The sequence below is a fragment of the Myotis myotis genome, unplaced genomic scaffold (genome assembly GCF_014108235.1).
Source record: "Myotis myotis isolate mMyoMyo1 unplaced genomic scaffold, mMyoMyo1.p scaffold_m19_p_1, whole genome shotgun sequence".
NCBI classification, from domain to species: domain Eukaryota; kingdom Metazoa; phylum Chordata; class Mammalia; order Chiroptera; family Vespertilionidae; genus Myotis; species Myotis myotis.
In genome coordinates, this window is record NW_023416313.1 from 165,213,036 (window position 1) to 165,225,913 (window position 12,878).

Here is a 12,878-nt window from a genome sequence, read left to right on the forward strand (position 1 = left end):
TTTTTTTGGCAGAACAGGTTAATGGCCCCTTTTCTCACAGGGGAATCTAGCTTACACCCCTAGTCTACTGCTCCCTAGAGAGAAGACTGCTAGATTCTTCTGAACCAGATACATCTTTAGCTTTTTTTGTCCCTCCCATGCATAGCAGCTTTGGTTTTCATCCCTCTCCCCTTCCTCTGCTTTGTCCCTCGGGCAGGCTGTCTATTCCCGTGTGGCCCGCATATGTAAGAACGACATGGGTGGCTCCCAGCGGGTCCTGGAGAAACACTGGACTTCGTTTCTGAAGGCTCGGCTTAACTGCTCCGTCCCCGGGGATTCGTTTTTCTACTTCGATGTCCTGCAGTCTATTACAAATATAATGCAAATCAATGGCATCCCCACGGTGGTCGGGGTGTTCACCACACAGCTCAACAGGTGAGATCACATCCCTGGCAACTCAAAAGACCTTCTGTCCTTGCTGGCGGGACCCACGAATAGACCCGTTGTGGCCTGACGGTTTTTCTGATGGTTTTCCCCTTTTTCAGTATTCCTGGGTCTGCTGTCTGTGCATTTAGCATGGATGACATTGAGAAAGTATTCAAAGGACGATTTAAAGAACAGAAAACTCCAGATTCTGTTTGGACAGCAGTCCCCGAAGACAAAGTACCAACGCCAAGGTAAAGAAAAAGGGTGGAAAGGGATTTTTGTCTTTAACAAAACCATCTGGCCACTGGAAGCATCCGTCTTCACTGAGCAGCTGGGCCAGCTTCCCTCGCTGGGAGGGGTCGCTGTGCAGGACTACACAGGAGTCAGTCCCACAGTCCTGTGAGCAGGTGGAGAACCCACCCGAGTCGGGGAAATAGCATTGCTCTCTAGGTGCCGCTCTCTCTTCTTTTTCTCTTGACCTCTTCTTTCAGAATGGACACTTATTCCTTAGATACCATTGATGATGCGGGGGAAACACACACTGTTTTCCTTGCAGGCCTGGCTGTTGTGCAAAGCATGGCCTTGCTGAAGATTATGAAACCTCTATCGGTTTCCCGGATGAGACCCTGCTGTTCATCAAATCCCACCCCCTGATGGACTCTGCCGTCCCACCCATTGCAGAGGAGCCCTGGTTCACAAAGACTCGGATCAGGTAAGGCTATGCAGACATGGCGGCCCCTGCCACTCACACCTGTCCTTCCTGTTGGCCTCTTCCTCTGACCTGGCTCACCTCCTCCCGCAGGTACAGGCTGACAGCCATCGCCGTGGACCATTCTGCCGGACCCCACCAGAACTACACTGTCATCTTTGTTGGCTCAGAAGCTGGCGTGGTACTTAAAATTTTGGCAAAGACCAGTTCTTTCTCTCTGAATGACAGCGTATTACTGGAAGAGATTGAAGCATACAACCATGCAAAGTAGGTATATTTTACGAGAATACTCTTCAGCACTGCTCAAAAATTTCCGGACTTTATTTCATCTAGTCATTTCCTTCCAGCCCTCTGAATTAGCAGTGGTTTGGCATATTAGTGTTTTGGGTTTTGTTGTTTTTTTTTCTCTCACTGAAATAAATCCTGGCTTTGTTTTCTTCCTGAGTCCACTGGAGCTTGGAGGTGGGCAGTTGATGAGTTTAAAAATAATCCAGCCCTTGTATTTCACTTGTGGAAGATGAGAGCATTTCAGCACCACCCATCCTACCTGGTAGATCAATTTCAGGATGCTACATGCAGCAGACAGTGGCAAGCACACACACATACACAGGCACAAACAGAATGTAATTCTTCCAACCACTGATAGACAAGATTATTTAGACCATTAAAACAGTCAAGAAATAGATGAGAGAAATGGAGCAAAAGAAACGAAGGGGAAACATCCAGCACAGGAAGATTTAATGACATTAAAACATTATCTTTTTTTTCCTCTACAGTCCAACATGGTCTTCACAAATATAATTCCCTTCAATCATCAGAACGGGAAGGCAATCTTAAAAACAAACATGTATAGCACTAGAAGATGAATCATGGGATTATTATTTCCCAAACTATGTACTTGCTTGGTTTGCTACCTAGAATATTCCTTACGATCTCCCCAGCTCTCAGTAATTGCAAAAATCAAACCTCTGCCCTGACCGGTTTGGCTCAGTGGATAGAGCATCGGCCTACAGACTGAAGGGTCCCAGGTTCGATTCTGATCAAGGGCATGTACCTTGGTTGTGGGCACATCCCCAATAGGGGGTGTGCAGGAGGCAGCTGATCAATGTTTCTCTCTCATCAATGTTTCTAACTCTCTATCCCTCTCCGTTCCTCTCTGTAAAAAAACAATAAAATATATTTTTTTAAAAAGCAAACCTCACTTGTTCTGTATAGTTCATGTAGCTTTTGACTTACTAAACGTATGGCTTCAAAACGTATCCCACACGACAGGTGTAATCCTGAGAACGAGGAGGACAGAAAGGTCATCTCATTACAGCTGGATAAAGATCACCACACTTTGTATGTGGCATTCTCGAGCTGCGTAATCCGCATGCCCCTCAGTCGCTGCGAGCGTTATGGATCCTGTAAAAAGTAAGCTGATGTTTCTGTTCTTACCCTGGGGTCGTGCAGCATTAAGACCTTTGATGACAAGAAAATCCAAGTTTCATTCTGTTTGGTTTTGTGCAGGTCTTGTATTGCATCTCGAGACCCCTACTGTGGCTGGTTAAGCCAGGGGACCTGTGGTAGAGTCGCCCCAGGGATGCTGTAAGTATACTTTGCCGCATTAGCCAAGAGCTCCACACCTGCTCCCATCTTCCCCAGGGTCTGCAAAGCTAGAAATTTGAGAAAACTTCCAAAAACACTACTCTCCCTTCCCCCCTGTTTTTGTTTTTAGGGGAGAGTATTTTTTTTTTTTTTTAAAAAAAGGAAAATCTGGAGCTGTGAGAGGAAAGGGAGATTATAGACAGTGTAATACCTAAGGGAAATAGGCAGTTCTCTTCTGCTCTCATAAACATTCCCGTTACCAAATGTTTAGCAGAAATACTCCAGTTAGCAAGCTCTGCTGAAATGTCCATTTTCCCCTTTTGGCCCATTCCTACTACTAATAGATGTATGTTCTTGGTTCTGCTCTCATTGTCACTTGTGTTCCTGTGAAGGCTGTTAACCAAAGACTCCTTTGTTTTCCATCACCACAGCACTGGAGGGTACGAACAGGACACGGAATACGGCAACACGGCCCACCTCGGGGACTGCGATGGTAAGACTGAATCGCCCTTGCCCTCCGGCCCTTCTTTTTGACCACATTTGCACGTGAACATTATTTTACAACCAGCCTTTTAATGATTCAGGACACATACCACCTAGCATTTAACTTAAACTTCGCAAAAGCTGAGCTGTTTGGTCATGGGGATACATTAGAGAAGCATCTTACTTTTTTTTTTTTTTTCCTTAGAGAATTTTACTTTTTTTTTTCTTTTTTCTTTACCATTTACAATTTTGTAGGAAATCTAGAGAAAGGTAGTCTAACCAGTAGGTTAATCTTTTCATTTGTAGCCTTTCCTTTCGACTTTTTTAGTTAATTGGAATTCATAAATTTTTGCTTTCTTTTGGTTACTTTTTTACTGATTACTTGTTCCTTTAATTCTTTTAGAAATTTTGCCTACTTCAACTACACCAGATTACAAAATATTTGGCGGTCCAACATCTGGTTAGTTTTTTTAATTTTTTTGAATTAACAACCTTTTCTTTCCTTCAGTTCGGCATTTTCAGCCCCTTCTCCCCTCCTTTTGCGCAGTTTGGCAGCCCTTCATTTTTGTGCTTTGACTCATAACCCCACTGATGGTGCCAAAAGACTTTTTCTGACTCAGTACTTCACCCTGTGGAGCATGTGAACAGTCCATCATTGGCCAAGGCACATCCTCTAAGGAAAGTCAAATGGGTTCACATAGACTGCATTCCAGCTGCACGCGGCCACCAAGCTTTCTTCTCACCTGTGCATTGTGAATGTTGCCTCTGGCCATCTAGAGAATGGATGGCAGAATGTCATTACTTTCCCCCTTCTCTCCTCACCTTTCCTCAGACCTAGTAAACAAATACACATTTCCCCAAAATGTGTATTTATACATTTTAGAGATCTTTTTTGAATGGTTTGCGGTAATCCTGGGAAACATTGAATGTTGTGGTCTCAATGGTATGAAAAAGGCTCCCGGTTGAATGAAGCTGGTTTCCGATGGATGAAGGTGCTCAGTGGGCTCCCCACGCCCCTCTCTCTGTGTCTGTTTTGGGATCACACATCTGTGATCATCACGCCAGTCTGAATTGGGATCTCTGGACTCTGAACCTAAAATCATATGCTTACATCTGTGAGGGAAAATCTACTTGGTGGGAATCTGTAATAGACAGGCTAAGAGATTAAGTCGCTCCCAATCCTATTGCTGCTTCTAAAACTCGCCAGCAGTTTCATTCCTTGGGAAAGGGGGGAGGGGGAGGGAGGGCAGATCTTATGCATCAGAACATCCTCATTCAGCTTGTAAATGCTGTTTCTTTTGCATGAGTTGCTGCTAACTCTTTGGAAGAAACTCCCTGGGCATTTTGGAATTCACGGGCAAGGTTCATCCCTGCCCCAGTGCCTTCCGGTGGACAGCGAGCCCCCTCGGTGCAGTGAATAATCTGCAGGGTCCTTGGCAAAGCAGAGCAATGTAGGCAGAGCTGGTTCATCAGGTCCCACATCCAGTGTTTACAGGGACCTGCCCGGGTGCTTTCTGATGAAGCTACACGTACGCTCGCCAGTGAAGGACAGACAGACAGTCTCCAACCATCTGTGCAAGTGCTTGAAAAATATACACAAAAAGAAATGAAATGATGTTATCTCACCAAAGGATGAGAAAAGTAGCAATTAATCTTCGTGATTGGTATTACCTTTCCCTTGAGTGTCATTCATCACCCCAGGGGCTTCCATAGGAGCGTTTGAGGATGTTTAATTTTGAAATCTGCTTAATTTAGCTTTATTGTTCACTTTTAGTTTTTAGTTTTCCCTTGCAAGAACAGGATTTGGTGTAGTCTTGGTGGATGTGTTTCGATAAAATCCTAGAACTGGTTTCCTCCTAAAATTGACCTCAACTGTACTTAAAAATGCCACAGGTCAGTCGGAAAAATCTGCTGACACTTCCCACGTTAATAAAAAAAATCTGTTTGCCACCACAGACATGGAGGTATCTTCATCTTCTGTTACCACAGTAGCAAGTACCCCACAAATCACACGCAAAGTGGTTGATACCTGGAGACCTAAACTGACGAGCTCCCGGAAATTTGTAGTTCAAGATGACCCACACACTTCTGATTTTACTGATCCTTTATCAGGTATCCCAAAGGGTAAGGCCTCACCAGGAGACTCATCGCTCACTGAGTGGAAACCTGATTCCTAGTAGCTCTGGAGTCTAGGACTTAGGGCTCTCCAGAGGAGAGCCAGAGGGGCTGCTGCCTGTGTCACAACCGCCTCCGCTGGCCGCAGTCACTTCCGTTTTCTGTGGATATGTTGGAGTGCATTCCTTAAAAGATGAAAGAGGTGGAAAGCTGTTAAAGAAAGGGTGGTGAAACGGCCACTTAGACAACCTAATCTGTTGTTTTCTGTCTGAAGATGCTGGAGACTTCTAGATATCAGAGAATTTCGAGGGTCATTCAGCCATCAAAAACCAAAACTCATTAATTGCAAATACCCAGATATCAGATATTTTTACCTAAGAATCAGTCCCACTCTTTTGTTTAGCTACCGTTCAAAATGCATTATGAAAAGGACATGTGAGGTGCTAAATTGCTTGAATGCTACAAGCAGTAAAACATAACAGCCCATCATAGAAGCAGTTGTAACATAGCTGCCTATGGAGCAGGCTAATGAGATATATTTCTCCAGAAAAAAGAAAAATCAATTCTTTAGCGCTTACTCATCTTTGGAATCAGGTTTCTAATCAGTTTCTATGACCGTACATTGTCATTTATGATTTATACCTGTTTATTTTGGTTTTATAAATTTTCACTGTACACAATTTTACCATCATTCTTTCTGCTTTGTTTTCTTTAGTAGTACCATTTCTACCTTTATTCTTTGTCTCTCAAAATGCCACTCAATCTCATAACCCTGGACATGATTAAAAATGACTAACATTCCAAGGTCTTGGTACTAACCTAAAGCCACCAAGCCTTCAGAATCACTCTGACTTCCCTTATTCTGGGATAGCTGTGTTTATAGCATGTAACAGACTTGGATACCTCTTAAACTAACATTTCTTTGGTTGACTGTTAGATGTCTGTGGTTGCATTAAAAATCCCAATAATTAAAACTAATTTACTCTTCTTCTAGTCTAACTTAAAGATTTCTAAATATCTCAAGATATTTGAATCATATTACTTAACAAATGCAAAGTATATTTCCTGAGACTGTTTAGATTTCTTTCATAGCAGGCAGTCCAAGAGTGCTTCGCCCCAAAATGGAATGAAAAAAAAATCAAAGGAAACACAAATGTCTGTCTTTGTAGCTAACAATGACCAAGCAGATGCTTTTAGTTTGTGAATAAGTTATGGGTTTTTATTCCAGTTAAGGTAGCATAATTATGTTAGCATAATATATATTTATGCCAATTCATGCATGTCCTTAATTCTAGCAGCTGCCTTTTAATCCAGATTTATGAATTAGGAGAAAACCATGAGATAAAACATTTTGTGAGTTTAAAACAGGTCATTTAGAAAATGTACACTTTATAATTCTAATTTTTAGGTAGGAACGCTTAAAATTTCTGTTTTATAACAACTGTTTAAGAGGAGGTGGGGGAAAGAAGACAGAGAATACAGATCAATGGGAGATTAGAGTTATCCTGGCATTTGCAGCAATCAGGTGTCTCTGGGGATCCCATTGTAATTAAAGAAAAAAATATATATGGAATTTCAGAGTCTACCTCATCCTCCAAGCTAAGCATAGAGACCGTGCAGCCAGCGCTGGCTCAGTGGAAGCCGTTGCTGGCAGGTATTGTTTCCAGAGCACCTCACCGAGACTCTCTCCCTGTGTCTGTTGCAGGTGTCCGATGGGAAGTTCAGTCTGGAGAGTCCAACCAGATGGTCCACATGAATGTCCTCATCACCTGTGTCTTTGCCGCTTTTGTTTTGGGTGCGTTCATTGCAGGGGTGGCTGTGTACTGCTATCGTGATATGTTCGTTCGGAAAAACCGGAAGATCCACAAAGATGCAGAGTCTGCCCAGTCGTGCACAGACTCCAGCGGGAGTTTTGCTAAACTGAATGGTCTCTTTGACAGCCCCGTCAAGGAATATCAGCAGAATATTGATTCTCCCAAATTGTATAGTAACCTGCTGACCAGTCGGAAAGAGCTGCCGCCCACCGGAGATACTAAAACCATGGTCATGGACCATCGAGGCCAACCCCCTGAGCTGGCTGCACTCCCCACGCCTGAGTCCACGCCTGTGCTGCACCAGAAGACCCTGCAGGCCATGAAGAGCCACTCAGACAAGGCCCATGGCCATGGAGCTTCAAGGAAAGAAACCCCCCAGTTTTTTCCTTCTAGTCCTCCACCCCACTCCCCACTAAGTCACGGGCATATCCCCAGTGCCATTGTTCTTCCTAACGCTACCCACGACTACAACACGTCCTTCTCAAACTCCAATGCTCACAAAGCTGAAAAGAAGCTTCAACACATTGACCACCCTCTTACGAAGTCCTCCAGTAAAAGAGATCACCGGCGTTCTGTGGATTCCAGGAATACCCTCAATGATCTCCTGAAGCATCTGAATGATCCAAATAGTAACCCCAAAGCCATCATGGGAGACATCCAGATGGCCCACCAGACCCTAATGCTGGATCCCGTGGGACCTATGTCTGAGGTCCCTCCCAAGGTCCCTAACCGGGAGGCATCGCTCTACTCTCCTCCTTCAACTCTCCCTAGAAATAGCCCAACCAAGCGAGTGGACGTCCCCACCACTCCTGGGGTCCCCATGACCTCTCTGGAAAGACAAAGAGGTTACCACAAAAACTCCTCCCAGAGGCACTCTATATCTGCCATGCCTAAAAACTTAAACTCACCCAATGGTGTTTTGTTATCGAGACAGTCTAGCATGAACCGTGGTGGGTACATGCCCACACCCACAGGGGCGAAGGTGGACTACATTCAGGGCACACCAGTGAGTGTTCACCTGCAACCTTCCCTCTCCAGACAGAGCAGCTACACCAGTAATGGCACCCTTCCTAGGACGGGGCTAAAGAGGACACCGTCCTTAAAACCTGACGTGCCACCAAAGCCTTCATTTGCTCCTCAAACCACCTCTGTCAGACCACTGAACAAATACACTTACTAGGCCTCCAGTGTGCTGTTCCCCGTGTGGCTTTTTGCTGTCCACGTTGTTGCGAGGATGATGTTGTAAGGGTACCTTAAGATAAGAGACTCACTTGTCTTTTAAGAGAACCAAGTGGCCAAAGAAACTCTCCCACTTTGGCAACATCGGAACTTGCCACATGTAGCTACTGCAGCGAGGCTTCTGTGTACTTGCCTGGAAACAAAGGAAGGTGCTGGCCATTCCATTTCTTTTGTTTGAAGCTGAAGAGAAGTATAGCTCCAGCTCCGAGGGGCTACCTTCCCAGGGTAAAGAGCTGGTACAGTGTGCAGAAGAATCTGTGAGCAAATACTTGAAAATGGGTTCAACTTAGACTGCCATTATTATGGGTGGTCTTCCCATTCAATGTGAACATTTTAATATGTATGCATTCACCTTGCCTCTTGCACAAATGTCAAAAACAATGGTAATGTCTCAAAGAAACAAACTTGTAGATTACCAAACAATTTGCTAAATATTCAGTCTTTGACCCAAACTGTAGCATTTTTTTTTTCATGTGGGGCAATTTTTTTCATGCCACCAATGAACTGTGTGTGTGTACATGTGCGTGTGTGCGTGTGTGTGTGTGTGCGTGTGTGCGTGTGGGTGCATCCTGTACCCACTAGGATGTGGTTAGGTGCCCATTGCATCTTTTTGTGCTATGGAGTTGTTTACATAGAGCATGACTGAACAAGAGACAATAACTACTTCCCACAGCAGTCCATTGGGTTCAGCTTTTAGAAATAAATAAAATGAAGGCTGATTTGACCATCACTATGATTGACTTACATGGTACCCAATGCCAGAATGTAAGAGTTCTAAGTAATTTTGTGCTGCTATTCATTAAAACTTCTATTACAGTCTTGCCAGCTTAAGGAGATAGAGATGTTAAGAGGTATCCTTGATTTATCCAACAGTATTCAGTAGTAAAACTTACCTGTCCACTGTGAATCCGAGACTGAGTCACTCTATTTAACCTTTGACACACTAATAAGGTTTTAGTTTGATTGTGTTTGGTTTTTCCCATGTATTAAAATTTCTCTTCCTTTAACTCCTCCTACCCCCAAGATTTAAAATTGAAAAAAAAAAAAAAAAGACAATAGAGGGAAATGTGAAAAGAATTGTAATTGGCTTAACAGACAGTCTATGAAAACCTAACAGTGGTGCAATCACGTTGTCTATGTTGTGTTGTGTGAGAATTTCCTCCTAAGTCATGCAGGTAATGACAATATACTGTAAATATTACATGTGGTTTACCTGAATCTGTGCATTTTGTGCCTTATTCATGAGAATGATAGAAGTACTAAAATCTGTCAAGTGTTTTCAGTATAGCACATCATTTACTGAGTGCCAGTTGTAAATGTTTTTCAACCAGCACCTGAAGAGACTTTTAAAAAAAATCAAATAAACAACCTAGAACCATTAAGCAGTCCACCCCAATTGCAGCATTATGTCCTTTCCATGGTAAACATTCCACTCCTGCTTTGCTAAGGATGAAACAGTGACACTGTGAAGTCAAATGAGGTTTCCTGGGTCCTGGGACACCTGCGGAGACCATAGAGTCATTGATTCGTAGCTTTGCAGAAGCCACGTACAGTTGTTGATGGGCAATCCAATGGCTGTTTCAGCTACGATGCTGCAAGTGACACGGTGGTTTATTGACCCCAACCTAGATAGTCACAAGGCAGAGGAATGCTCCTGAGCAAGTCAGACAAGTAAGTTCAGCTGATTCCTTGTGATAATGCTGATGATATACATTTCCTGGGGGAGGATGGGTCAGAAGACCAGAGCATTTTTATACAAGATGTAGAATACTGATACAGTTATGCTTTTCCTTTGAGAATATTGTTTTATACAGAACACAGTTCCCTGAGATCTCTGGAAGCTCAAAAGCTAAAACTTCTGTTCTTGATACACTTCATCTTTGCAACTAAAATATTACAGATTAATAATAAATTAAACCAACCAACGATAAACACTACTCAGTCCACCGCCGACAAACGTGTTTGCGTTCACCTTACCAATATTAATCCTGGCGTGCGGAAAACGGAGCGGGAACTCTGTGTGATTCCCGGTAACATGTTGTAACATTGTGCTGCCTTGTCGTTTGTAATGTGAGTTCTTTCAGTATTTATGTTGAGATTTCTAACATTAAATCTAGTCTCTATCCTGTTAATTTAATTTTTAAATGCTTTATCCATTTGTGCAAAGGTAAACACAGATTGTATCTTTTTTAATGTTACGGCATAAAAAGTAACCCTAAAGTGAAGTGGCTCTATACTGTTTTATAGAGTACTTTAACATGTATAGATATCTTGTAAACTTGTATTGTGGATGTGTAAATAATATGTACTTTGGGTTTTTAACACCGCATGTAAAGTCAAAATAAAATATATAAATCATTATTTCCTGCCTTTTGATATTGGAGAGGTTTAACATCATATTTTCAAAACAGTTTTGAGTCAACACCAGTGAAAGTTTCTTTTTTTAAAAATCTGCCAAAATATTCTTATCTGGAATGTTTGCTACCCAGTCAGGGTTACACCAGCATTCTCTTTTTAGAAGGCTGATACCAATGGGTAGACTCCTGAAACACGGAGAAACGATTTTAAAAACCAGATGAACTGTGTTGCATCAATAGTCAGAAGCTACAGGGCAAACATACTAGTGGCTCACTTGTCCTCATATCTGGTTCAACAGGCATTTTTAAAATTCATGATTTCTATTCCCACATTTTTCAATGTCATTTTAAGTCCAAAATTATAGCTGGTATCACAGATTCCTGTGAACATTTCCTGCTACTTGATATATGGCATTTCTCAATTCTATTGTTTTAACTGAATAGGACATATTCTTAGATATCTTCCCCAAATATTGAAATGGAAGGTATAGCTATGATTCCATTTAGTTCTTGCCTTAGCATGGAATGAGTTGCTGACTGCTGTCATTGGCTCTGGTGGATGTTGAGGGTGTCACTTCCCTCCTGGGAGAGACAATAAGTGTTTGCAGCGACTTCTCATGGGTCCAGCTGCTGCTCCTCGCTACAGCCCACCTGTGCCTCCTCCATGGCCACATTTTTTCCCAGAGCCCCAGCCGCATCTCTGCAGAAGCAGAAGTTGCCGCCTTCCTGTCTTGGTCCTGGTTCTCGCATGATGTCATCTAATGAGGGTGCTGCATTTCCATGCGAGTTGGTGGTATCAGGGGTCCTTTTTCATTCTTCTTGTGGCACATCCTAGTTTAGATATATGAGGAAGAGTGCAGGAATCCTGTACAAGGGCAAGGACCTTGGTTACTGGAGGGCTGATTTGCCCCCTTTTAACAGCTACCACCACTACAGCTGTGTAGGCAGCAAGACAGCGCCACTAGTCATGGAGCCGACTGGCATTGGGTGTCCTGCCCCATTGCGGGAAGTCAGCCTGTACCCCGATGCAGTGCCAGGGAAGGGAGGGGAGGGGCCTCCCTTATCACCAACCTGCAGGTGCCCATTTGTAACTCTTAGAATTTAAACAAATGAATGAAGAAAGAGACAAGGGAAACTTATCTTCATCCTGTTTCTTTCTGGGCTTCCTGAGCATTACAATCTCTTTCATTTACATTACTTCTATTGAATCGGTGTTTATTGCACCTTGTGGCCATTATACCAGTTTTCCTGGGTTCTTTGATTTTTCTTTCTCTTCGCCCTTGATAGACAGACTTAACTTTTTTCCACTGTGGACATCTTGGATAATTTAATGAATGCTACAGACTGAGCAGAATGTCACTTCTCAGGAGATTTACAGACCCCTACAACTATGATTCTTCAAGGTGTCATTGAAAGAAGGAGTTTTCATAAGGAAGACATTGTAGAGGCGCCCATTAATTAACCAGGACAGACCACCTGTCCTCTAGGTTCAGAAATCCCATTGATCAGGCATTTAGGTTACTCTGGGGGTGGCAATTTTGAAGCCAGATGGAACACTGGAGATGCTCTGCTGGTGCAGGCGAAGAAGAAAGGGAGTCTCCCATATAAGGCAGTGTCCCGATGGCCAAGGTGCTGGCCAGGTGCCAGAAGGACCGACCCTTTTCCCCGCCCTTCCCAGCTCATCTTCATCCTCCTTGTCAGAGGAGGGCAAAGAACAAGATGTCAAAATAAGCCCTGGGTCCAGGTCTTGGAGCTGGGTTCTAATCCTGACTCCATCACTTATCAAGCAACTTTGTGGCACTATACCTCTCTCGACTTCAGTTTTCTCATTTTTGAAAAGAGATGGTTTAACATTCATATCTCTGACAGTTTTATGTAACCTGCCAACTCTATAATTCTATTACCTATTTTATGAATGCTATGCTTAAATATTATTCTTTCAATAGCTTGGTTTGTGGGCTTTTTATGGGAGTGTGAGGTCTGTTCCTGTTAGATATGAGATATATGTGAAATTTGTAATAAAATAAGGCATGATAAACAATGCACTTTAAGCCATTTAGCTTCCATCTATATGTGATGTTTACCCTTTCCTGCATATATAACATGCAAAACAAATCTCTGCCAAAGTTGCATTCTTTATCTACTAGATGTGATACTGTAAACAAGGAA

The 12,878-nt window shown here is 43.0% G+C and overlaps 1 protein-coding gene across 7 annotated transcripts in view; it reads left to right on the forward strand.

Annotated features, from left to right (window-relative positions):
- SEMA6D (semaphorin 6D) overlaps positions 1-9,444 on the forward strand; it is a 586,160-nt gene extending 576,716 nt beyond the window's left edge. For 3 of the 7 annotated variants that reach the window (XM_036300525.1, XM_036300530.1, XM_036300538.1), the window contains 10 exons: positions 197-414; positions 525-656; positions 962-1,117; positions 1,208-1,381; positions 2,387-2,527; positions 2,624-2,701; positions 3,133-3,194; positions 3,588-3,644; positions 5,141-5,308; positions 7,005-9,444. In XM_036300525.1, the coding sequence (XP_036156418.1) occupies positions 197-414; positions 525-656; positions 962-1,117; positions 1,208-1,381; positions 2,387-2,527; positions 2,624-2,701; positions 3,133-3,194; positions 3,588-3,644; positions 5,141-5,308; positions 7,005-8,293 (2,475 nt within the window). In that variant the 3' untranslated portion in view covers positions 8,294-9,444. The remainder of the gene's footprint in view (positions 1-196; positions 415-524; positions 657-961; positions 1,118-1,207; positions 1,382-2,386; positions 2,528-2,623; positions 2,702-3,132; positions 3,195-3,587; positions 3,645-5,140; positions 5,309-7,004) is intronic. The other 4 variants (XM_036300547.1, XM_036300565.1, XM_036300556.1 and 1 more) reach the window with 4 other exon arrangements.
- The last annotated feature ends 3,434 nt before the right edge of the window (positions 9,445-12,878 follow it).